Here is a 27,280-nt window from a genome sequence, read left to right as displayed (position 1 = left end):
CTTTGCGAAGAAGAAAGTTTTTGATTCAATCGTAAAGCGCCTAGCCGCATCCATCATTAACAGGAATGAAGTAAAAAGGAAATAAAAGAAAGGAAGAAAAGGGAAGAAATTTGAGGAAGGAGGAAGAAGTCAGAGAGAAAGAAGGAGAAGGAGATCAACTCTGGCGAGGAGCGCCGGAGGGTAGGGTGTGTGCATGCATGCAGTACGGAGAGAAAACCCTTCTATATAATTTTCTTTTCCAACATATTTCCTATCCATGTTCCCTATCCCAGTAAGGGTGGCACTTCACATTGAGAAATTACAACGAGACTTCTTGTGGGGCGGAATAGGAGATGAGTTCAAGTTTCATCTAGTCAGGTGGGAATAGGTTTATAGGCCTATCTCGAAGGGGGGTTTGGGCATTAGAAAGCTGAGAATCTTTAATTAGGCGTTACTTGGAAAGTGGCTATGGAGATATCATAGAGAACCAGAAGCTCTTTGGAAGTTGGTGATTGAAAGTAAGTATGGGGGATTATGGGGTGGTTGGTGTACTAAGGAAGTACAAGGGGCGCATGGTGTGGGATTGTGGAAACATATCAGACAAGGATGGGGGGTCTTCTCTCATTACACTAGGCTTTGTTTAAGAGTGGGGAACAAAATCAAATTTTGGCATGACACCTGGTGTGGTAATTGTGTGCTTAAGGATTTATTCCCGACGTTATTCTCGATTGCAAGTGATAAAGAGAAATTAGTGGCGGAAGTCATGGTGGTAGTGGGGGAGCAAATCTAGTGGAACATTAGTTTTAGCAGGGCGGCACAAAATTGGGAAATGGACACTTTTGAAGCCTTTTTCAATCTTTTGTATTCAACCAAACCAAGTAACCAGCTTCTAGATTTGTTGTGGTGGGTACCATTGGGAAAAGACTTGTTTTCGGTCTGTGCTTTCTACAAGCCCCTAATACAAGAGCAACCCTCTCAATTTCCTTGGAAAAAGCTTTGGAAACACAAGGCGCCTCTCAAAGCGGCTTTCTTTGTGTGGACCGCTTCCCTGGGCAAGATCCTCACAACGGACAATTTGAGAAAACGAAGGGTGATCATTGTAAATTAGTGTTGTATGTGCAGGAAGGGGGGTGAATCCGTGGACCATCTATTATTACATTGTGAGGTAGCTCGAGGGTTATGGAATGAGGTTTTTTGTAGACTAGACTTGGGTTGGGTTATGCCGGAAACAGTAGTGGCGGTTCTTGCTAGCTGGACAGGTCTAGGAGGCAACAACCAGATTAAGGCGATTTGGAAGATGATTCTGATATGCATTATGTGGTGCGTGTGGCAGGGGTGCAATGAACGGACATTCAAGGATAAAGAGAGATCAATGGAGGAGCTGAAAGTCTTCTTTTTTAGAACTCTTTGTACTTGGGCTATTGCTGTGAGTTTTAATGGCCAAAATCTGCATGATTTTCTTATTTCTATTGATCCTACGTCGTTTAGGACATTCTTTGTACCGAACGTGGCATTTTGCCTATTCTTTTATTAATATAGCTTCTTACTTCTCTCAAAAAAAAAAAAAAAAAAAAAGTTGTATGCTGTCCATATCACATAAAATTAAAGTATCATCCGCGTACAATAAATGAGAGATGGATAACCCATGACTATTATTTCCCATTGAAAAACCAGCCAAGAACCTGCCCCTTACAGTAGCTTCGACCATTTGACTCAGTGCCTCCATTACTACAACAAATAGAAAAGGAGATAAAGGATCACCTTGTCTCAAACTCCTTGAACTTTGAAAAAATCCACAAGGTTTCCCATTAACTAGCATGGATAACCAGGCAGTTGAAACACAATGTTTAACCCAGCCACACCACCTATCACCAAATCCACATCTCCTTAACTTATAAAGAAAAAAATCCCAGCTCACATGATCATAAGCCTTCTCCATATTCAGCTTGCAAAGGATTCCCGGGATACCATCCCTCAACCGGCTGTCCAAGCACTCGTTCGTTATCAAAACTGAATCCGTAATTTGTTGACCCCGAACAAATGCATTATGAGGTTTGGAGATTATTTTCTCCATCACCAAACTCATGCCACTTGCTAGCACCTTTGAAATGATTTTACAAATCCCTCCTACGAAACTTATAGGTTGGAAATCTTTCAACTCCATGGCCCCTGCAAACTTTGGAATGAGAGCAATATAAGTGGTATTAAGGGACTTCTGACAAAGATGAAACTCTTGAAAAACTTGCATCATGTCATCCTTCATCACATCCCAACACTCTTGAAAGAAAGCCAAAGAAAATCCATCGGGGCCCGGGGCTTTGTCTTACACATACCACGCACCACTTGATGCGCTCCGGCCTCCTCAAATGGTCTCTCCAGCCAACTTGCAACACTATCATCTAGCTGGTCGAAAGACAAACCATCCAGTTTAGGGCGCCATCCCGCCGTCTCTTTGAGAAGCTCCTCATAATAGCTCACTATATCATCTTGAACATCCTCCGGGGCTTGATACACCGTATCTCCTGATTGAATACCCTCAATTACATTGTTCTGTCTATGTGAGTTTGCCATTTTGTGGACGAACTTAGTACACTTGTCTCCCTCCTTCAACCATATCATCCTAGATTTTTGTCTCCAAGAGATTTCTTCCGACAACAGAACCTTCTCTATCTTCGCCACCACCTTAACCTTCCTCAAAGAGTTCTCCTCATTAGCCTCCCCAACTTCTAGAGAATGCAACTCCTCCCATAGAATACTCTTTTGCTCATCCGTGTGTCTAAAAACCTCAATATTCCACCTCTTTAAGTCAAACTTAAGATCTTTTAATTTGTTAGCCACCATGAAACTAGGTGTGCCATGACATGATTTTCTTATATCTTTAGACAATCGTGCATAGATGTGGTTCTTGTATATGTCCCATGTACTTTGCTTCGCCTAATTTAATAAAATGCCTACTTACTAATAAAAAAAAAAAACAGTAGCGACGTTTAAGCGATATCCTAAAAGTACTAGTTATTATTGGGGCCCATCGTTGTTCATATAATGCAGATCTGGTACCTCCACGAGTAAGGTGAGGACTTTGCACATGCCCATACAATATCTTCACAATTCAGTTTAAACCAATCCTAGTATGACAAACTCTTTAGTAAGTTAAAGGAACTAATCAGACTTGAGAATTACACATCAATATAAAAGTTGCCTTGAGTTCCTTTTAAGTATTTTCACAAATTAGTTGTTCTATCTGATAATTTTTTTTTGTTTTTAATTTTTTAAATTCTGCGTCTACTCTACACTTGCTTCTAGTGGATTGGCACAGAGAACATGTATGTGAGTAGTTTTATGTATCAAACGTCTATCATAGTTGTTTCATACAGCAGCTTTGTAGTGAGACAGACTGGTGGCTTTACCATAAAACAGTCATTATATGGTAATGTATCCGATGTTATGTGACAAAAGTCATACTACATTACAGTTGTCGATGCTAGTTGGGTATCCTTTTTCAATATAATGACGGGCTGTAGAAGGGAACTAGAAAATCTCTATTTTCAATTTTTCTGTCTAAAAAATATTTGATGCTTGTAATGCTCATATGTTTGTTGAACGGCATGTTCTTCAGCTAAAAAAAGGCATGTTGTGGCTGTATTGGAAGAACATTTCTGATATACACAGATTATAATTAGTGAAATATGTATAGCCAAATCATATGTGGGTAATTAGTGATTTTAAGAATAACTAACCCGATTGATATTGATGTTTTGGTAGTTTTTTAATTCATATAAACATATTACCGAAACAATAAGTCAGTTGTTAGGATTAATGGTGTTCCTTGCTTGATATGATCCCATTACCTGCATGGATGCTTAATCTTTTATGGTTTTGAAGAAGTCTTTCGGTTTGTAATGTGGTTACTGCAGTCTGCCATCAGTATTTAATGAGTAACATATAGAAGTAACCCAATTTTAGTGTCTTGTAACCTTTTGGTTATGATGGATCGTAAGAGATGGGAAAGGGGTCATGTTGGGATCTGTCTGCATGGAGGCAGGATAGATAAGAATAATAGTTCCCAGCACTGTGTTTAACTGAGGTCATCTTATTGCATTTTTAGCAAGAACAAGAAGCGATATGTGTTTTTCTTTGTTTACTTCTTTATATATATATTTTTTCTTTTTTATAATGAATAAAACCTCTAGCTAATTGAATGTTTTATTCAATGATTTAATCTGGAGTTTTAAACAACCTTCCATTGTTTTTTGTAATATGCACGAACAGAGACTTTTTAGCTTTGTTTTTGTCTGCTAATAACCATAAACTTATGTACCAATGTAAGTGTATGGTTTACAATGTTATTCATTGAAATAGAATATTTTATTGTTATTGTCATCACTATCATTGTGTTTATGTTCATTTTCTGTTCATTCCTAATGCTTGCTTGCTCTTTACATTAACTTTTTGACATTTTAGATGGTAAAGATTGCCTCTATAGACATCCTGGATTGTTGGAAACGGATTGTTTACCCCCATCTCCACGTAGACTAATGTTGTGAACATTCACTGCAGTGGCCTCCCTTGGTTGAGGTGGTGGATACTTCGGAGCTACCACCAGTTCTGATTGAAAGATATAATGCAGCTGGTGGGGAAGGAACTGCTTTATGTGGAATTTTTCCCGAGATTCGTCGGGCATGGGCATCGGTAGACAATTCTTTGTTTCTTTGGCGCTTTGACAAGTGGTGAGCTTTTGTTGACTTTCTGTGAATTTTTTACTTTAATAATTTAGCTGCTCTTTACATGGATATGATAATTATCTGCTTGTCGCAAGTGATTTGTGCAGTATTGGTGATTAGTGAAAGCAAGGCACTCTTAAAGCACAAATGCTGCCTAGAGCCTAGGTGCAAGGCACAAAGCACAAGCATACTCCTCGTTGAAGTAAAGCACACATCATTAAAAATGATGTATAAATTACAAAAAATCCATAAAATACAATAAAGAAAGGTTTTATGAGCAAGATGGTGGTATCTTTATTAGAGTAATATGTAACATGACAATTAAGTTATCTACTATCTACATACAATATAAACGAAGCATTTTATACAATTCTCTTGTGCTTTAGTAAATGTACAAATTTATGATATTTTATACATTAATCGGATTAAAGTCCATGGTTGAATCAAAATCTACCATAAAGGCCATGATCAGAAAATCACAAAATTGTAGGTATTGACTTTTATGCCAACATAAGCAATCAAATGTCATTCCATCTAGAAAGTCATTTTGGACTATTATAATGGGATCAAAGCATAACACATATGATAACATTTGGCACTGTAGTGCATCAATGATCTTCAGCATCAAATAAATACTTAAGAATACTTGTTTTCTGTGTCTTTGAATTAATATTTGATATTTTTTCCAACCAAATTACAAAAGCCTGCATTTCTACACTTTAAGCTAACAAAAAAAGCACTAAAAAGCGCTCTTTTATAAATGCACTTGCTTTTGGTAAGCAAAGCGCTTTGGCCTTGGTGTTTTGCACTTAAGGGTTCCTGTTGCTCATTCTTTTCTTTAGTTCACGATTGACTCAAAAGGGTTCCTGTTAATGGTAGGGCAGGGCAGGGCTGACACAAAAAACATGCCACCTGACTAAATGATGAGACTTATTACAAAAAGAGGTCTTGTATAGTGGTACTCATCTTGCTAGTTTAATTCTTCTATTAACTTTTTTTTTTTTTTTTTTAGAATTCTTGTATAAGTTTATATATCTCTACTACAATGGTTATGGCGGTATCAATAGGACGGGGATGCTCCTTGGAGGAATGTCATCGACGCCAAATTTGGGAGCATTTGGGGAGGGTGGTGTTCAAATGAAGTGAGAGGTGTGTCTGGTGTGGGAATGTGGAAATTTATTTGGAATGGATGGGGGGATTTCATTAGCAATTTCAGAATTGTGGTGGGTAGGGGATCTCGGATTAGATTTTGGCATGGTATTTGGTGTGGAGATGCTGCCCTAATGAATGCCTTCCCTTCTCTTTTTAGGATTGCATTGGATCAGGGTGTTTCTGTGGCAGATTTATAACTCCAATGGTTCTTTTTTGTATGAGTAAACAATTGTATTAATAAGAATAGGCATAGCCCAAGTACACAAAGGGGTATACAAGAGGTATAACTCCAATGGTTCTTTACAGTGGAATGTGAGGTTTATTAGAGCTGTACAGGATTGGAAGGTGGGGGATATCTCAGATTTTTACGGCATGTTGTATGCCTTGAATATGGAGAGTGGTGGGGGGGATAGATTGCTTTGGATTCATCCCGGGAATAAGAACTTGTCAGTCAAATCATTTTACAAGGTTATGTCGACTCAACCCCCTAATGATTTTCCTTGGAAGTGCATTTGGAGAAGCAAAGTTCCTCTTAAGGTTACTTTTTTTGGTTGGTTGGCATCTCATGGGAAAATTCTGGCTATAGATAATTTGAGATAGCATGGTCTATTTATTATGGATTGGTGCTTTATGTGCAAAAGGAATGGTGAATCTGTGGATCACCTGCTTCTCCATTGTGAAAAAGTTCTTTGGGACAAGATATTTAATAGGCTTGGTATTGCCTGGTGATGCCTAGGAGGGTGGTGGATCTATTGGCTTGTAGGAGAGGAATTCAGGCTAATCGTCAAATTGTAGCCGTTTTGAAGATGGTTCCATTATGTCTAATGTGTTATGTGGTGTATATGGAATGAGAAGAACGGACTTTATTTCGAAGATCGAGAATGGTCGTTACTTCTTACTTATTAAAAAAAAAAAAAAAAGATTTTTTCTTCCATACATTATTACTTGGGTATTGGCTATTGTACTGGATAGGACTTGTTTTCATGATTTCTATGTTGCTTTTTCTGGTTCTTTGCTTGTAATTAGGTGTTTGTTCTTGCATACTCCTTGTGTACTTGGGCCATGCCTAATTATGTGGATTAATAAATTTCTTTTTACTTATAAAAAATATATATGTCTCTACTACCTTTTAGTTCTTTATTAACCGTCTTTTTACGTTTTTACTTATCAAAAAAAGTTCTTTAGTAACCGTCTTATTCTCTCCTAAAACTGGTTTACTTTCTGATCTTGTCTTTTTCCCTTGTTGATTCAACCCTGAGCCTGTTAAACTTACCAAGAATACAAAGTACTTTCTTGTGATGCTTATGTGAGACAGATGCACTAGATACTTAAATATTGAGAATCATTTAAGCTTTTCCAAATTAGTTTTCTTTTTGTATTGAGCTTTGAAATATGATCCTATGATTTTTTTTTTTTCTGCATACTTCCTGATACCTACTTTCTAACTCTCTTGATTAGGGATGGTCAATGTCCTGAATACAGTGGGGAGGAACAAGCTATATGTGCTGTTGGCCTTGCCAAATCTAAACCTGGTGTTTTTGTTGAAGCTATACAATATCTTTTAATTTTAGCAACACCCGTTGAGGTAGTAACGATTTCTAATCCTTTTTTTCTCTCTCTTACAGTGTAATAAGTTCCAAACAGTGAAATTTCTTCTTAAGTTAGACACATAATTAACATGGTTGCTTGAAATTGACTAGCATTCTAGGATGTTGAGATGCTATTAATGTGCCTGTCACAGTAATAGTTCTGGGAGTTTTTTTTTTTTTTTTTTTTTTTCCTTCAATCCAGTTAATAATTATGCATTAGTTATGGGATAATTTCACACCATTTCCTGTTTTCTTTACCTGTAAAGGTCGTTGCTTGAGTGATTAAAGAAAAGATCTCTATATCTTATATGTTTTCTTTACATATTCCTTGCAAGTGTTATTGATGCTCTCCCTCAGAAAGCTATCAATAATGGTGGAACCATGAATATTTAATGTTTATTTGGACATTACCTGTTCCTGGAATGAGGTGTACGATGAAGTAGGGTATATCTGTAGCGTTTTTGTTTTTGAAGTCCCTTGGCCTTCATGTTTACGATGAAGTAGGGTATATCTGTAGCGTTTTTGTTTTTGAAGTCCCTTGGCCTTCATGTTTACCCATTTGAACTTAGGATGAAACACATCGAACTTCTGTTACATAAGTGGATCCACGTGTTAAAAATTAAACACTTAACTTGATTTTGGTGACAAGAATGTAAGCTAGACGCATGGAACAGAGGCTATATGCCTATTTATTTTATCAGTAAAATTCCTGTTCTAATTATAAAAAAAAAAAAAAGATATAAGAGCAAGCATAGGTGTCTCTCTTATATAAATCCTGCACACATGGGCTCTGCCTACCATTTTCATCAATAAAATTCTTCATTACTTATTAAAAAGAGATATAAAATGCTGCATGAGGGAAGGACGAGATTTATATTTAACATAGGAAAGGGAGATGTTCAGATTTTATTTTATTTTTAAAGAAAAGTAAAAAAAAAAAAAAAAAAAAACACAATTACGGTACCTTTTCAATGCAGGCTGGTAAAAGTTATTGCTACATGGTTACTGCACCATCCTCGTTTATGTATGCCGATTACGATTTTTCCTGAGTATTATTTAAATGCCTAATTACTTTCTTGCAAAGTATTAGAGGATTCTCTCTCTCTCTCTCTCTCTAAAAAAAATCAGGTTTGTTGACTTTTCTTTTCTTGCTAATATATCCTTTTCTTTTCCAAGATTGGGATTAATTTATTGCAAGCCACGAACTTCATCTATTGTGCTAATGAATTCTGGCTCAAATGGCACCTCCTCCTGTTGTAAGAAAAAAAAGTGGTGTGATAGGCCGGTGGGATGTCTGGTGTGATAGGCTCAAGACTTAGTACTTATTCTCTAGGTTGTGATGATACTTTTCTTATTGTCCTTTCGTTATCAGCTGATTCTTGTAGGAGTATGCTGCTCTGGAGGGGAGGTTGGTACTGATCCGTTTGCAGAGGTTTCATTGCAACCTTTGCCAGAGTACACAATACCATCTGATGGAGTCACCATGACTTGTATTACATGTACCGATAAGGGTCGTATTTTCTTGGCTGGTCGTGATGGCCACATTTATGAGTTGCATTACACAACTGGTTCGGGCTGGCAAAAGCGTTGTCGTAAAGTCTGCCTTACTACTGGTTTAGGAAGTGTTATTTCAAGGTATGTTTTGTTGTTTAATGCTTTAAAAGTTGTATAATGTCAAAGTTTCCTGTCATTGATGATGAACATATAATTTCTTGATATCAAAGTGCGTTGTTGAGATTTAATCTTCTATATATTAACTAGAACATACCCTTGGTTTTCAGATGGGTTGTACCAAGTGTATTTAAATTTGGAGCTGCTGACCCCATTGTCGAAATGGTTTTTGATAATGAAAGACAAATTTTATACACACGTACTGAAGAGATGAAACTTCAGGTTTTTGTCACGGGACCAAGTGGTGATGGTCCACTCAAGAAAGTGGCAGAAGAAAAGAATCTTATCAATCAGAGGGATGCACATTATGGAGGTAGACAATCAACTGGAACAAGAGCGACGACGAATCGGTTGACAAAACCATCTATTGTCTGCATTTCAACTCTATCACTGCTGGAATCAAAGGGGCTACACCTTGTTGCTGTTTTGTCGGATGGAAGAAGGATGTACCTTTCCACTTCTCCATCTAGTGGAAACTTGGGTGGATTTAATTCTAACCATCATAAACCAAGCTGTTTAAAAGTTGTGACAACTAGGCCTTCTCCTCCTTTGGGGGTCAGTAGTGGACTTGCTTTTGGAGCCATGTCTCTTGCTGGTAGACCTCAGAATGAGGATCTCTCACTAAAGGTTGAGACAGCATATTATTCTGCTGGAACTCTTCTTCTTTCTGATTCATCACCACCAACCTTGTCTTCTCTTCTCATTGTAAACAGAGATTCAAGCACACAATCGTCACTCTCAAGTAGTTTAGGGACAGGTACAAGGAGTTCTCGTGCATTACGGGAATCTGTCTCTTCTATACCAGTAGAGGGAAGGATGCTTTTTGTGGCAGATGTCTTACCCGTGCCAGATACTGAAGATACTGTGCAGTCTCTGTTTTCGGAAATTGAATTTGGAGGATTTGAAAGCTTGGGGGAGTCCTGTGAAAAAGTATCTGGTAAACTTTGGGCCAGAGGAGACCTTTCCACCCAACACATTTTGCCCAGGAGGAGAATTGCAATTTTCAGTACCATGGGCATGATGGAATTAGTTTTAAACAGGCCTGTGGACATTCTAAGGAGGTTGTTAGAATCCAACTCACCAAGATCAATTTTAGAAGATTTCTTCAATCGTTTTGGTGCTGGCGAGGCAGCTGGAATGTGTTTAATGCTTGCTGCAAGGATAGTCCATTCTGAAAATCTTATAAGCAATGTTGCTGCTGAGAAGGCAGCTGAAGCTTTTGAGGACCCAAGACTTGTTGGAATGCCACAAGTTGAAGGTAGTAGTGCATTGTCAAGCACTAGAACCACTGCTGGGGGATTTAGCATGGGTCAGGTTGTACAGGAGGCTGAGCCCATGTTTTCAGGTGCACATGAAGGGCTCTGCTTGTGCTCATCGAGGTTGCTTTTTCCCCTGTGGGAACTTCCTGTTATGGTTCTGAAAGGTGGTTTAGGTTCATCTGATGCCTTGTCTGAAAATGGGATAGTCGTATGCAGACTCTCTGTTGGGGCCATGCAAGTCATTGAAAACAAGATTCGCTCTTTAGAGAAGTTTCTAAGGTCTAGAAGGAATCAAAGGAGGGGACTTTATGGCTGTGTAGCTGGTTTAGGAGACTTGACAGGCTCTATCCTTTATGGAACTGGTTCGGACTTTGGTACTGGTGACCGGAGTATGATGAGGAACTTATTTGGTTCTTATTCACGTAACATTGATTCCAATGGTGGTGGGACGTCTAATAAAAGGCAAAGATTACCATATAGTCCTGCAGAATTGGCTGCCATGGAGGTAGGTTGAAGTTGCTGATGTAGACATAGTCTTTATACTTATTATTTCATTTGCTAACTCTTTGGTTGTTGTGGTAAAGGTGAGGGCAATGGAATGTATTAGGCAGTTGCTTCTTAGATCTGGCGAAGCCCTGTTTTTACTCCAACTTCTCTCTCAGCATCATGTCACACGCTTGGTTCAGGGATTTGATGCTAATCTAAGACAGGCATTAGTTCAATTGACATTCCATCAACTAGTTTGTTCTGAGGAGGGCGACCGCCTTGCTACAATGCTGATATCAGCTCTAATGGAGGTAATTGGAAGTTCAGATGAAACCCTTTAATGAAGCTCCACTTACACAAGCTCTTCTACTAGCCAACAAGTTTCTTCCTATTCTTGTCTGAAAATTTTAGTGGCTAATTTTGGTTTTATCTGACATTATCTTGAATTTTAAATAATTTTTGTAATTTGACATTCTTCATTTCTTCAGTATTATACTGGTCCTGATGGCAGAGGGACGGTTGATGATATCAGTGCAAAACTTAGGGAGGGTTGTCCAAGCTATTACAAGGAGCCTGATTACAAGTTTTTCTTAGCTGTCGAATGTCTTGAGAGGGCTGCTGTAAGTCCAGATGCTGAGGAAAAGGAGAACCTTGCTAGAGAGGCCTTTGACTACTTGAGTAAAGTTCCAGAGTCTGCTGATTTACGAACTGTCTGCAAGCGGTTTGAGGATCTAAGGTCAGTTGATTTTTTAAGCTGAGTGCTTGAGGCCAGAGTCCTTTTTGATTTCTTGATTTCTTGATATGAGCCGACGTTTAATTATGCCTCACACTTTTCATTTTACCTATTGAAAAAAGATTATTATGTCAAGAACCTGATCTTTAGAGGGGCATTGCAGATTCTATGAAGCTGTTGTTCGTTTACCGCTGCAGAAGGCACAGGCTCTTGACCCTGCAGGTGATGCATATAATGATCAAATTGATACAGCTACTCGAGAATATGCTCTTGCTCAGCGTGAACAGTGCTATGAGATAATTATCAGTGCTTTGCGTTCTTTGAAGGGTGATGCTTCTCAGAGGGAATTTGGGTCTCCTGCTAGGCCTGCTACTGCAAGATCTTCCCTTGATCAGGCCTCTCGGAAGAAATATATATGCCAGATTGTTCAACTTGGTGTCCAATCATCTGACAAAATATTTCATGAGTATTTGTACAGGGCTATGATTGAGTTTGGCCTTGAAAATGAGTTGTTGGAGTATGGAGGTCCTGATTTGGTGCCTTTTCTGCAAAGTGCTGGCCGTGAACCTATGCAAGAGGTTTTCTTAAATTAAAATTATTTTTATTTCTATTTATTTCATTGGAGACCTGATCTAAAGCATTGGTAATTGTTGTCATTATCTTAAATTTTGTTTGTATACACATTTGCAACTATGTGTTGAAAACTTGCAATTTTCTTGGAAAATACTTGCTTTGTATAAGCATCCTTCTGGAGGATTAGTATCATGTTTCTATTATCTGTTTTGTAGGTTAGAGTTGTTTCTTCTGTGACATCAGCTACTTCTCTTATGGGTCAATCAGGAGCACCTATACACTCTAGTCAATCCAAGTACTTTGATCTTTTGGCACGGTACTATGTCTTGAAACGGCAGCATATGCTTGCAGCTCATGTTTTGCTAAGACTGGCTGAGAGGCGTTCAACTGATGTGGGGGATGTTCCTACTCTTGAAAAGAGGTTGGCAGCTTCACTTTATTATTATTTTTTATTACCGAGTTTTGATTTACAGAAGAATGGTTCATTGTTTAATTTTGCAACTTGCTTTGGTTTAAATAACCTAAAATAGAATGGACCTTTGGCTTTAGTTTACCAGAGAGAAAAACACATCTGCACTAAAGCAAGTAATCAAAGACAGAATCAAATACTGTAATCAAGAACTCCACCATTCTAAAACTGTCCAGGAAGCATACTGCCAAGCGGACAAGAAAATGAACCCTTTAAAAGCATGTTAATTAACATAAGATAATGATTCTAAAAACTCAAGAAAATAAGTGAGCTGTATAACAAATCGAGGCCTTCAAGCAAGCAAAGGGCTCCATAGAAAAACAAAACTTAATTCATGCAATGGCACTTGTTTTCTTTGGAACATGTGTCCATTATATCCTTTCAAACACTTGATACCAAGCATGATAATCTATTTTCCATACCAGGCATCGCTTCTTATTTTCAAATCTCCTGCTCAGCCAAGGGTCTGTGCATCCTCAGGGATTAGTTTGGACTTTGTTCTCGGACACCTAGGTGCCAATAAAAAAAAAAATCTCCTGTTCAGCCATCCAATACCTTAACTACAATTCCCACCTCTTTTATGGGATAAATATTTATGAAAAAGTGCAAAAGGTTGGCTCTTGCTACCTAGCAGATCCATAATTCTTTTGAGCATGACCCAAGCCAATCGAACTTGACTAAAGAAGTCCTCCACGGTTCTCGCCTCTTGTACACCAAGAAGGTACATAAGGCCCCTTAGCTTCCATTGAATTGGACATTTAAGTACGAGGTGCAGGGTTGAGTCACTCTTGCATTTGTACATATAGCACTATTTTGGGATTAATATTCCTCTCTCTATTTGCTCTGCCCATTCCATGTGTGAACTTTCCAAAATGAATGTCCGCTTTCTTAATTTAGTATAGAAAATTTTATTACCTTGTGAATTACCCTCTAGAGGTTGTCTCTCCGTCCAACTTTTCAATGGTAAAATCTTTTCAAGAGACAAGGATACAAAGTATTGAGTTGGGTTTGCAAAAATGGACACTTCATACGGGACGGACGGAGTAATAATCATAGTGACGATAGTTCCTGTGAAGCAGAAAAATGAAATTGGATGCTTTTGAAGGTGCACAAGTTGCCAAATCTCCTTCCAAGATTTTTTCCCCTGCCATCATAGTAAAATTTTGGAGAGAGAACTTACTAGAAACAAATTCAGAGAATATTGTTGGTCTATCGATACCTCTTACAAGACACCCAACTTTTACCCTTTTAGCATAAGTAAGAAACTTTATTGAATGGAACTAGGCGAAGCCCATGTACACAAGAAGTATACAAAAGAAGCACCTAATTACATTCTAGAAACCTGAAAAGAAAACAAAGACTCATGAGCATCCCCTCCCTGAAAACCACTGCAGCAAAGAAGACACAAAAAATTTCCAGATATCCTCAACAGTTCGCTCCTTGTAGTTGAAGCACCTCATTCCTTTCTAGTAGATCCACCACTCTCATTGGCATAACCCAACTCAACCCAGCTCTACTAAGAACCCCAACCCATAACTCCCTAGCGACTTCACAATGTAAAGAGTAAATGATCAATCGATTCACCATTTTTCTTACACATGAAGTGCCACTTCATAACAACCTTGCCACGTTTCCTCAAATTGTCAATTGTCAAAATCTTCCCAAAGCAGCTGTCCAAGTAAAAAAGACAACTTTAGATGTCATAAACGCCCTCCAAATACTCTTCCATGGAAAAGAGAATTGCTGCTGAACAGACAACACCTTATAATAAGATTTAACTGAAAAATTTTTGCTCCCCGTGTGTTTCCACAGCATTCGATCCCTCTCATTTCCTCCTATAATCAGAGAATATAAGAAACTGAAAAAATCTGCAATCTCATTAAGGTGCCATTTGGATAGTGAGTTGAGATGAGATGAGTTGAGATGGAAGTTAAAAGTTGAATAAAATATTGTTAGAATATTATTTTTTAATATTATTATTGTTTAGGGATTTGAAAAAGTTGAATTTTTTATTATATTATGTGTGAGAACTTGGGAAAGTTATAATGATGAGATGAGATGAAATACTTTCACTATCCAAACGGGGCCTAAGTTCCCAATCCTGTACATTTCTAGTGAAAGTAACATTCCAATGCACAATCCCATTAGCATGACTCAACATCTATGAAACAACAGCCTGCTGATTTCCAACCAAGCTGAAAACAACCGGGAAAATAGAATGAAGAATTCACTCACCACACCACTCATTGAACTAAAAACGAATTCTTGCACCCTCACCAACCTCAAACTTAATATGTTTTACAAAACTGTACCACCCCTTTCTAATATATTTCCATAAGCACATACCGTAACATCCCCTACCCTCCTTAGAGCACCATCCCCCCAGTCACATCCATACTTTCAATCAATAACCTCTCTCCACAACAAGTCCCCTTCCATTTGATACCTCCACAACCACTTCCCTAGCAGTGCCTTATTAAAACCACTCAAATTTTGCACCCCCAAACCTCCATTCACAATCGGACAGCACACCCTATGCCAACTCACAAGATGGAATTTATTCTCCATTCGCATGCCACCCTACAAAAATGCTCTAAACAACTTCTCAATCCGTTTAGCCACACCAACCGATAATAAGTGGGAAGATTGGAAAGGATGCTTTTAATAAGGGTTAGTCTTCCCCCTTTAGATAGATATAGAGCTTCCAACCTGAAAATCTTTTCTCAAGCTTTTCTACAGCACCATCCCATATATTCTTTACTTTGAACGACGCCCCCAACGGAAGCCCAAGATATTTCATTGTAAGAGAAGCGACTTTGCAGCCCAACAAGTCCGCTAAATGGTTAATATTCCTCACATCTCTCATTGGTACCAATTCCGACTTGCCCAAATTCACCTTGAGGCCCGAGACAGTCTCAAAGCACAATAATACAACCCTTAAAACTTGAATCTGTCCACTGTCAGCATAACAAAAAATGTGAATATCATCCGCAAATAATAAATGGGAGATTGAAATAGCACCATTGTTATTATTTCCCACCAAAAAACCAGAGAGAAACCACCCCCCCCTTACAGTAGCCTCCACCATACGACTCAATGCTCCATCACTAAAATAAAAAAGAAGGGGGATAATGGATCCCCTTGTTTCAAACCCCTCGAACTCTAAAAAAACCACAAGAGTGGCCATTAACTAATATAGAGAACCAAGTGGTCAAAACACAATGTCTATCCCATCCACATCACCTATTCCCAAAGCCACATTTTCTTAGCATATAAAAAAAAAAATCCCAGCACGGATGATCGTATGCCTTTTCCATGTCAAGTTTGCAAAGAACCCTTGGAATACCTATCCTCATCCGGCTGTCCAAACACTCATTTGCAACCAGAACCAAGTCCAAAATTTGATGTCCCTTCCATATTCACTCAATAACATTTACTATTTGATGTGTGTATGTTTGCACGTGTTTAGAATGCATAGGATTTTAGTTGCTGATCAAGGGGGGTCCACTAATCTTAGTCATTGAATCAAAAGTCTTCGTTCTGATGAAGGAGGGAGTCTTGGTGCTTATCACAGAAAGGAGTCAGAGGGTAATGAAGGAGCTAGGACTTGGGAAAGTTGTGGTGCCATGGTTCATCAAAAGCTTGGAGGAAAGCTTGAGGAGTGGGATGAAGGAGCTGTATGCAACAAAAATGGAGGGTGACAGAAGCTTCATAGCACAGAGGTGCGCAAATGCCTGAGCAAGGTTTATGGTGCTGGTGGAATATGGAGGAGGAGGAAGACATAACTTCGTCTTTATCCCTAAAGATATAGAGGGGAGGGGTTGGAGGAATATGGCTGCTATGATGGGAGAGATCTCTCTAGAAGAAAAAACTGAGATTAACAGGGGAGGAGGTTTACAGAGGCTATTGAAGGTGAGGTCAAGTATGCAACCTCGAACTTTTAGGGAGGTGCTGGTGTAGTTGAAGGTTCAGGCGCATACTAGGGAACACCCCAGAGGTTGAGCTACAGGCGGTAGGACTAATAGTAGCAATGGTCAGAAAACGAACACAGCGCACAAGCTTGCTGGAACAGCACGTTTGCAGAGGGAAGGAGGTGGCGGCAGGTCTTTTGTCGGCTTGTCAAATTCTGGTGTGCATAGAACTTTACAAAAAATGCAAGAGCAGTTGAAGGCTCTGCAAGAGCAAGTCTCTTTATTAATACGGTGCGTTGAGGAGGATAATGAGGTGGATTTGGGCCTAGGGGAGGGCCATGACAAGGGTGTGGGCTGGACCAAGAGGGGGGATGGGGCTAGCGAGGCAACTGGTCAGTGTAGATGCTGGGGCCTGTATGGGCCTAACAAAGGGTTGGGATAATGGGCCAAAGCCCACAGGGCTTCTCAAGGGAAAAGAGAAACTCCCGTTAGCCCGTGAAGCCTAGCTCATATGGAGAGTGAGGGTGGGAGGAGATGCTGGAGATGCTGGCCCATCCATCGGTGGGAAGCAGCACGGGGTGACGTCGGAGTAGACCTCAATCCCGGTTGAGAAGGTGGCATAGATGATCCAACAGGTGGTGTCGGTGGAGATAACGTTGCTGGAAGACTTAGAAATTGCCGGAGAAAAGGCTGATGGAGTTATCAATGCTTTAGCAGAGCTGAGTGTCGATACTCAGCCCACTCTTGGACAAACATAGCCGACGAATAGAGGGGTTGAGCCTCCTCTCGAGTTCCCATCAGAAATAGTGCCGGCAACTGTTTTTCAAGCTTTGGAAGTAGCTCGAGTGCTATTTTCAGAGGCAAAGAGTGACTAGGGGGAAGATGTGGGGTCTTCTAGGCTCCTAGTTGTTGCAAATGACCATTAAGAGGGGGAGGAAAGATTTCCACAAGGAAAGATCTTGCTGTGCCGATGAAGACTCAGTGGACATTTAGAGATGAGATGGACTTTTTGGGTTTTTTTTTTTTGGGGGGGGGGGGGTTGGGGGGGGGAGCCAATACCATTAAAACACCTATTGGCAAACCAGGATAATGTCTCTAACTGGGTGTTGCGTAAAGTGAAGGAGATCCATCATTGTGTTGGAATCGAGTGTGAGGGTTTTGAGGAACAATTCATGGCTTTATTAATAGCCATTGAAGTTGGACATAGCCGAATTTTCAGGAGCTTATGCAGTTGTACTTACGTGGATTGGGTTTATCTTGCTTCTGACGGGGTCTCGGGAGGCGATTTAGTGATGTGGGATAGAAGAGTGGTGGAGAAAATGGAGGAATTTATTGGGGAGTATACTGTGGCATGTTCCTTTAGGAATGTTGATGACAATTATTTATGGGTTTTTTCTAGTATTTATGGGCTGAATATAGACAGGAGTAGAAGAATGTTATGGGAAGAACTTTCTGGAATTCATAGCTGGTGGAATTTGCCATGGTGCATAGGTGGGTTTGATGGATATTCCTCTCATGGGTGATACTTATATGTAGTGGGATAGAAGGGTGGTGGAGAAAATGGAGGAATTTATTGGGGAGTATACTGTGGCATGTTCCTTTAGGAATGTTGATGACAATTATTTATGGGTTTTTGCTAGTATTTACGGGCTGAATATATACAGGAGTAGAAGAATGTTATGGGAAGAACTTTCTGGAATTCATAGCTGGTGGAATTTGCCATGGTGCATAGGTGGGTTTGATGGATATTCCTCTCATGGGTGATACTTACATGTAATCCAATAATCATACGTGATCTAGATTGGACAGATTTTTAGTATCATCGGAATGGGAAACTCATTATTCGGAGCTTTGTCAAAAGAGGTTGTCTTGTCTATGTTCGGATCATTTTCCATTATAACTAGATTGTGGAGGTATTCAAGGTGGGCGTCGGTATTTCAAGTTTGAAAATATGTGGTTGAAAACTGAAGGTTTTGTGGGGAGGGTTAGGCAATGGTGGGATTCTTATATGTTTAGTGGCACTCCTAGTTTCATTTTTGGAGGTAAACTGAAAGATCTAAAAAATGATTTCAAGCTATGGAATACTCAAGCTTTTGGTATTGGAGGAGATCACTTGGCATAAGAGATAGGATTAGAAAGGGTGGTGTTATTGGAGGAGATCACTTGGCATAAAAGATCAAGAGCTTTATGATTGAAAGAAGGAGACCGCAGCACCAAGTTCTTTCATAGAGTGGTCAATTCCCAAAGGAGAACTAATACTATTGAGATGCTGAAAATAGATGGAGTGGAATGTATGGAGGCTCTGGTGATTAGGGAGCACGTTGTGGGATTTTATGAACACCTACTTTCTGAACAGGTGGGATGGCAGCCAACACTCGATGGACTAACCTTTGAGTCCATAGATCCACAGCAGGTCTTGTGGCTGGAGCGGCCATTTGGGGAGTTAGAGGTCCATACTGTGATAAGGAGAATGGTCAAAGATAAAGCACCTGGCACCGATGGCTTTTCCATGGGTTTCTTTCAAACTTGTCGGGATGTGGTGAGAGCAGATGTAATGAAAGTGTTCCAAGAATTCTTTTCAGTCGGGAAATTTGAGAACCTTAAGCCACATTTATAGCTCTCATTCCTAAAAAGATTGGGGCTTCCGAGGTGAAGGATTTCCGGCCTATCAACCTTGTGAATGGGATATATAAGATTATTTCTAAGGTGCTTGCCAATCGTCTAGTTGAGGTTTTAGGGAGGATCATTACAAAACCCCAAAATGCTTTTGTTAAAGATAGGCAAATTCTCGATTCAGTCCTCATTGCTAAAGAATGCCTGGATGGTAAGTTAAAATCTGGCCAGCTGGGAATCCTATGCAAGTGAGATATGGAGAAGGCATATAATCATGGAAACTGGGAGTTCTTTCTATATGTGCTAGGGAGGTGCGGTTTTGGGGAGAAATGGTGTTCGTGGATTAAATGGTGTATTTCTATGGTGAGGTTTTCTATATCGGTGAATTGTTGCTCAAATGGTTACTTTAATAGCTCTCGTGGCCTAAGATGAGGAGATCCTTTGTCCCCACTCCTATTCTTTCTTGTCATGGAGGCACTTAGCAAAATGATTGTAGCCTTGGTGAACAGTGGCTTTATTGAGGGATTCTTGGTGGGTGATCCTAATAGGGGCACTATAACCTATATCATTTCTTGTTTGCAGATGATACACTTATTTTTGTGAGGCAGAACAAAACCAAGTTCAAACTTTGAGGGCATTATTTCTTTATTTTGAAGCAGTATTTGGCTTGAAAGTGAACTTTGATAAATTAGAATTGGTGCCGGTGGGTAATGTTCGTAACATCAGGTAGTTGGCTAGCATCCTTGGATGTAAGGTTTCCTCGCTTCCCATGAACTACCTTGGTCTTCCTTTGGGGGTAGTTGCAAGATCTATATTGATTTGGCATTCAGTGGAAACACAGATTGGTAGGTTGGAAGAGATTATATCTCTCGAAAGGTGGTAGGATCACCCTTATCAAAAGTAATCTTTCTAATCTACCAACATATTTTTTATATGTATTCCCAATTCTAGGAAGTGTGGCGAACCGTATTGAGAAACTGTATCGTGACTTTCTTTGGGGTGGGATAGGATAAAAATTCAAGTATCATCTAGTCATATAAGGTTTGTTCTCCAGTCTCTTCTGGTTGGTTGGTTATTAGAAATTTGAGGATCTTCAATCGAGCCTTGCTTGGGAAGTGGTTGTGGAGATATAATACGGAATCGGAAGCCCTATGGAAGTTAGTGTTCGATTGCAAATATGGAGGCATGTGGGGGGGATGGTGCACTAGGGAGGTTCATGGGGTTTATGGAGTGGGAGTTTGGAAACACATTTGAAGGGGGTGGGGGATCTTTAACCAGCATACTAGATTAGTGTTGGGTGATGGATCTAGATTAAAATTCTGGACTGATCTATGGTGTGTAGACCAAGACTTAAAAGGATTCTTTTCCAGCAGTCTTTAGGATCGTAGGTGAGAAAGACGCATCACTGGCTGATTGTATGGAGTTATTTGGGAACTTCACTAGAGCCGCCTATGATTGGGAAGTTGGCAGCATTGACGAGTTCTTTCCTCTCCTATACTCCATGAGGCCGAGAATCCAAGGAGCAGACAAGATGTGGTGGATTCCCACCAGCAAAGGTACATTCTCGGTCTGCTCTTTCTATACGTCTTTTACACAAACACAGATTACAGAATTCCCATGGAGAAATATATATGGAGGAACAAGGCGACTCCCAAAGCGGCATTTTTTGTATGGACAGCAGCATTAGGTAAGATCTTGATGACAAAGAACCTACGAAGACATAAGGTGATCATAGTAGATTGGTGTTGCATGTGTCGGAAAAATGGTGAAACTGTGGATCATTTACTGTTGCATTGTGAGGTGGCTGGAACGTTATGGAATGAAGTGTTTAATAGAATGGACCTAGCTTGGGTTATGCCAGCCACAGTGACAGAACTTATGGCCAGTTGGATAAATCTACGAGGTCTCCCACAAATCGCAGCAGTGTGGAAAGTGGTCCTGATTTGTATCATGCGGTGCCTGTGGAAGTAGTGAAATGACCGGGCATTTGAAGACGAGCGCTCATTAGTAGAACTCAGATTATTTTTTCTTAGCACTCTTTTTCTTTGGGCCATAGCTGTAGATTTTCGTGGCCTCATTTTTCGTGATTTTCTCTTGTATCTATTTCTTCTCTCTAATTAGGTGTGACCCTTTTGCATACCATCTTGTCTACTATGCCTATTTATATCAATATAATTGTTTACTTATAATAAAAAAATAAAAAATAAAAAAATCCCACCTATCAAACTAATAGGACGGAAATCCTTCAACTCATAGCCACTGGCTATCTTAGGGATGAGTGCAATAAATGTAGCATTTAGGGACTTCAAAAACTTCTGACAAGAAGGAAATTCTTGGAATACACGCATAACTTCTACTTTCACTATATCCCAACGCTATTGAAAAAAAGCCCTAGAGAAAACCATCTGGACCCGGAGCTTTATCTTTACACATTCCACTCACCACTCGATACACCTCATTTTCTTCAAAAGGCCTCTCTAACCAGCTGGCTGCATAGAAATCCAGCTGGTCAAAATTCAGACCATCCAACTTAGGATGCCACTCCTCTGTCTCAGTTAGACGATCTTCATAATACTGCACGATGTGATCTCGAATCTCATCGGGGGAGTGAAGCACATTGGTACCAGAATGAAGTACCTCAATAGCATTATTGCGCGCCAAAGTGAAAATTAGCCATCTTGTGAAAAAACTTAGTGCATCTATCCCCCTCTTTCAACCAAAGCACCCTTGATTTTTGCCTCCTAGAAATTTCTTCCATCAACAAAACCTTCTCAATTTCAGTCACCACCTCATTCTTCCTTAACAATGACTCCTCATTTTCCTCTCCATCCTCCAAAGCAAGCAACTCATCCCAAAGCAGATTTTTCTGCACTTCAGTATGCCTAAAGACTACATTATTCAACTTCTTTAAATCAAACTTTAGCAACCAACTCTTACCCTTCTGTGGAACATTTACTGATTCCACTTTCTGACCCTCAAACACTCTAATAAACTTGGACTATGAAATGAAGGCAATCTAATGTAAGTTGTTGTAGCTTCCCTGTTTTTATGTAACAGTCACTATGTCTATCTATAAAGACGAATTTGAAAGGCTCCTGCCAAAAGCAAAGATCCTTCTGGAACTGCCATTCCCCTCAATAGAATAAATATGTCAGATAAAATTGGCCTAGCTCTGTGTAAATGACATCTTTTTACGTTTTTTCAAACGCAGGTATCAGTACCTTAGTAATGCAGTTCTACAGGCAAAGAATGCAAGTAACAGTAATGGTCTGGTTGGATCCGCACAAGTTGGTTTTGACAATGGACTGCTAGATCTGCTTGAAGGAAAGCTTGCTGTTCTTCGGTTTCAGATAAAGATCAAAGAAGAACTGGAAGCTATAGCTTCCAGGTTAGATGCTTCACCTGGCACATCTGAGTCTGCTCAAAATGAACTCCCTGAAAGCAGTTTGACTGCTGATGCCGCCAATGTTCCGAGTGCTGCACGTGAAAAGGCTAAAGAGCTATCATTAGAATTAAAGAGCATAACTCAACTATATAATGAGTATGCCGTTCCGTTTGAGCTCTGGGAGGTACTTTCTTTATGTTCCTCACAAAATAAGCACTATGGAATGAAGTTTTCTTACATGAGTTGAATTGTTTTTAATATCATACCTATTTAAGAATACATCTTACTGCATTAGAGGAAACGAGATAATAATGAACCAAAGATAAATGCTAAAAAATACTTAAATTCTGTATTCTATCGTTATTTACAATTTTAGTTGCGCTGGCTTTGGTGTTTTGCTAGGTTTTGTATAATTTCCACAGTACGACTACCTTGAGAGTTCAAAACATTTTAAACTGAAGATATGCCATTCCATAAAGCTGTTTCTTCTTTATCTGAAATTTCATTATTAAACTGGTTATTTTGCAAAATAGATTTCAATGCGTCATTAAGTTTTGTTGGAAAATTGTATTTCTTGCTTAGGGGTAGATGATAAGTATGAATTGGCCATTTATATTTGTTGTTGTACTTGTGTCCTTCTATCATCCTCTTTACTCTGTCCATTCTATCTATATAGAGGCATTCTTTTCCCCTCTTTCATCTTCTCTTTTAATTTGTGTTTATTTAATAAGAAAAACTGTGCATAGATACACTATTAAATCCACCTAGGCATTGCTTTGTAGTTGCATGAAATTGTTAATTTTTTGGCTTAAATACAAAAATTGTTTGTATAGTGTATTGGTGTTTTTTTTTTTTTAAATGTTTAAACATGTTTAAAAAATGTTTGAAATAAAAAGCAAAAAAAAAAAAAAAAGTGCAATTTGCACTAGAAGGCACACCAAGTGGGCAAACTTGGGTGTCATAGTAGCACTACCCTTTGTATAATAATATATCATACAACTAGAACTTTTGATTTATGATATGATCTATATGTATTAAATAGTTTGGTTTATTACATTTATCTTATGTACTATTTTTTTAATATATAACTATAAGTTATTTTATAAAGAAAAAGTCTATCCTCAGTCCATTTTGCGGACACCTTGTGGATGAACAACCTGACATGCCAGCTCAAAAATAAAACGGAGCATATCAGAGAAATAGAGGGCGGGAGTGAAATTTGCAAGGAATGTGGGTGGGAGAGAAAAATGAGAACGAACTGGTGCGTTTGATTCGTGCATACGGTGCGTTTCATGATCCCCTTCTTTCCTTCTCCACTCCCCCGTTCGATTCTCCTGCTCTCCTCCATCTCCTTCCCTGTTGGATGATGGTGAATTCTATGGACTGCCATGCCTGCTGAATAAGCTTTTCCCAGCTGTTTGATAGCTTGAATATGATCATCTCAACTATTACATTTACTGCTAGAGTTATTGTCTGTCTTCCATTCACATTGCAAGAGGGAAACAAAAATGCAATGCCTTGCAATTTTCTGGTTGATATACCTTGTTAAAGATTTGATGTGTTTTGCTACTTCTAATTTCATAGTCATGGGCTTCTTTTCTTTAAAAAAAAAATTGGACGCAAGCAAAGCAAGAGCATCAACTAGAGACGACGCAGAGTGGTGGCAGAGCTGTGGAGGAGTGCAGCCAACCTTCAGATCTGACGAGGAGGTGGGTCATGAAGAAGGAACCTTGTCTTCTTTCTTCTCCGTGAGGATCTGACGCTTTGGATGGGGGTGGGTTTGCAGTTTGCACACTGAAACGGAGGAATAGAGAAACAAAACCTCCTCCAAGTCAATTGGATCTGGGTTTGCAGTTTGCACACTGGTTTCTCACAGGAGCAGAACCAGCTCTTCTTTCTTCTTCGTGTTTTTCTCCTCTTTTCTTTTCTTTTTTTAATAAAATGTGTGCTGAAGTGGCAGAACACCACGTCAGATTCGTGCGCATCTTCGTGTGCAAAGTTGCCTCTATACAGAAGAATTTTTCTATAAAAAGCTTTACCACAAGAATTTTGTAATCATAAAAATTTAGTTGAATATTTAAATGGTTAGAGGTTTTTGTAAAATTTGAAAAAAAAATTATTATTCAAAAGATAAAATTCAGAAATTTCCAACAAAAAAAAAAGACAGAAGTTCGAGCTCACGTTGTTTGTTTATTTTTAGTCAAGCTCAAGCTGAATTCAAACAACATTAATGGTTAACGAGCCGAGTTCGAACAAGGATATTCGAGTTCATGCTGAGTTTGAATGAGTAAACATGTCGAGCTCAAATACCCTTGTTCAATTTCAACTCAACTCGGTTTGTTTGCAGCCCTTGAGTTATGCTTGTGGTGGATGGTGTTCTAGTGAAGCTTATGGGACCCATGAAGCAGGGTTGTGGCATCAAAAGAGGATGGGGTTGAGATGGGTCCCCCAAAGAAGCTTTTTTTTTTTTTTTGGATAAGTACCCCCAAAGAAGCTTTCCCAGAGGTATTTAGTGCTGTGTGTATAGGAGGCCTTAATAGCTTATGTATTAAAGGTCACTAGTTGTTCCTGCAAGGGGAATGTCAGTTTTTTAAGAGTGAGCCATGATTTTGAGGTTGATGCCTTCATAGGACTCCACTAGGTGGCAAGGGTATTATGGTAAGAGCTATTCAGTAGGACTGGAATTACTGGTTGATGCCTAGGAGGGTGGTGGATCTCTTAGCTTGTTGGAGTTGTCTCCAAGGTAGTCCCCAGGTGGCTGCAGTTTGGAGAATGATTCCCTTATGTCTTAATGTGGTGGATATGGGTTGAAAGTAATGATAGGAGCTTTAAAGATGGGGAGCGCATTTTGGAGAAACTTTGAAATCTCTTCTTGCACACCTTAGTTATTTGGTTTTCTGCTTGTATTCAATGGAACTAGTGTTCATGATTTTCTGGTTCCTAGAATGTAACTAGGTGTTTCTTTTATATACTCCCTGTGTACTTGGGCAACGCCTACTGCATTCGTTTTAGTAAATTTTTTCTTATCTATAAAAAAAAAAAAAAAAAAAGACTGCTAGATTATGGACGTGTGTTTAGGATTTAGCAGGGTTGAGTTTTGTTAATAATGGGGTGCTAGTGGTGTTTGGCCATTCGAGTCAGTATTTTGCCATGGGCTGTCCGTGGTTGTTTCAGATCACAGATGCCCAGTTAATGGATTTTGATGTCGAGACTATATTGTTAATGCATTTTGTGTACTAGGAGTAAATTTAATTTTGGCCAGATTAACAGCAGATCCAAGCTTAAGAGGAAACAATATGTTTTATCTTTTAAAAGTTTGAATGTGCTGTAATTGAATTTTTTTTTTTTTTTTTTTTCTCCATCTTATTACAAAGTCCCTTGCTTTTCCTTTCCTTTCCTTTGTTCAGATATGTCTGGAAATGCTGTACTTTGCAAACTATTCCGGTGATGCTGATAGTAGCATTGTAAGAGAAACCTGTGCTAGACTTATTGATCAGGCTCTTTCAAGGGGCGGAATTGCTGAAGCATGTTCAGTACTGAAAAGAGTTGGTTCCCACATTTATCCCGGAGATGGAGCTGTTTTACCTTTGGACACTCTCTGTCTTCACCTTGAGAAGGCTGCACTGGTAGATTTTTGCATATATTTTTGCAGCTTTATCTAATTAATATTTACAGCAAGCAAAAGTGTCGCCTTTTTTCCCCTTTTTATGCCTGGAAACGTGTGGAAATATTTGAGTTTTGCCTTCATGTGTCATTCTTATTTCAGGAGAGATCTGAATCTGGCATTGAATCCGTTGGAGAAGAAGATGTTGCAAGAGCTCTCCTAGCTGCTTGCAAGGGTGCAACAGAACCTGTGTTGAACACTTACGACCAATTATTATCAAATGGAGCTATTTTGCCATCACCAAAGCTCAGGTTACGCCTTCTCCGATCAGTGCTAGTGGTACTTCGTGAGTGGGCAATGTCTGTATTTGCACAGAGAATTGGTACTAGCGCAACAGGGGCTTCTTTAATATTAGGTGGAACATTTTCGCTTGAGCAAACAGCAGTCATTAACCAAGGAGTTAGAGATAAGATCACAAGTGCAGCAAATAGGTAAACTCGTGATTTTTCATGTTCCTCTTATTATATGAATTGTTTTTTTCCTCTTATTATATGAATTGACTTATTATTTATGTTATATGGGATAATTTTGTTGGTTAGCCTTCATTTCCCAGTTGGATCCTCAAATTGACTTTTGAATGTCATGCTACAGTGTGAAATGAAAATTTTGGGTTATGGTCTCAAATGTTTCTTGCAAGTTCACCTTGCACGTTCTGTCTGATTAAGTAGTACACATGTAAAACCCTCACCCATTTCTAATGGCATGTCGTTATTCATGGCATATTTATAGTCTATGGGCTGGTGCCCAAAATTGATAATCAAGAATGATTAATTAGTGTTACATATCTGGTTGGTATGCTGTAAAATATCATACTCCTTTAAACTAGAAAAGGCCCAACGCCACTCGTAGATGTCATTTTTCTGTGCCCAGTTCCCTATATGAGTTAGAGTTATGTCCTTTAAATGCATGTTAAAGTTATTTCTACATATATGATTATCATCCCAGTTTTATCTAGATGAATGTTGTCAACAGAATTTTTTTCATATAGTTTATTTAGTTCTTTTTTTATAGGTATAGTTTATTCAGTTATTTACAAAACGAATAGAGTAAGCACTTATGAATTTCGCTGTCATGT

General features: G+C 39.1%; 1 protein-coding gene across 1 annotated transcript in view; it reads left to right on the top strand.

Moving 5' to 3' along the window:
* Positions 1–27,280, top strand: part of LOC122313451 (nuclear pore complex protein NUP155) — a 44,025-nt gene that overhangs the window by 15,216 nt on the left and 1,529 nt on the right. Inside the window, exons 2-12 of the mRNA XM_043128476.1 lie at positions 4,537–4,706; positions 7,311–7,437; positions 8,814–9,076; positions 9,223–10,876; positions 10,956–11,168; positions 11,346–11,593; positions 11,754–12,168; positions 12,379–12,584; positions 22,368–22,725; positions 25,949–26,167; positions 26,308–26,636. Coding sequence (XP_042984410.1) covers positions 4,537–4,706; positions 7,311–7,437; positions 8,814–9,076; positions 9,223–10,876; positions 10,956–11,168; positions 11,346–11,593; positions 11,754–12,168; positions 12,379–12,584; positions 22,368–22,725; positions 25,949–26,167; positions 26,308–26,636 — 4,202 coding nt within the window. The remainder of the gene's footprint in view (positions 1–4,536; positions 4,707–7,310; positions 7,438–8,813; positions 9,077–9,222; positions 10,877–10,955; positions 11,169–11,345; positions 11,594–11,753; positions 12,169–12,378; positions 12,585–22,367; positions 22,726–25,948; positions 26,168–26,307; positions 26,637–27,280) is intronic.

Source organism: Carya illinoinensis, chromosome 6, assembly GCF_018687715.1.
Source record: "Carya illinoinensis cultivar Pawnee chromosome 6, C.illinoinensisPawnee_v1, whole genome shotgun sequence".
NCBI lineage: Eukaryota > Viridiplantae > Streptophyta > Magnoliopsida > Fagales > Juglandaceae > Carya > Carya illinoinensis.
Note: the sequence above shows the minus strand (reverse complement) of the source record. Positions and strands in the feature narration are given on the sequence as shown.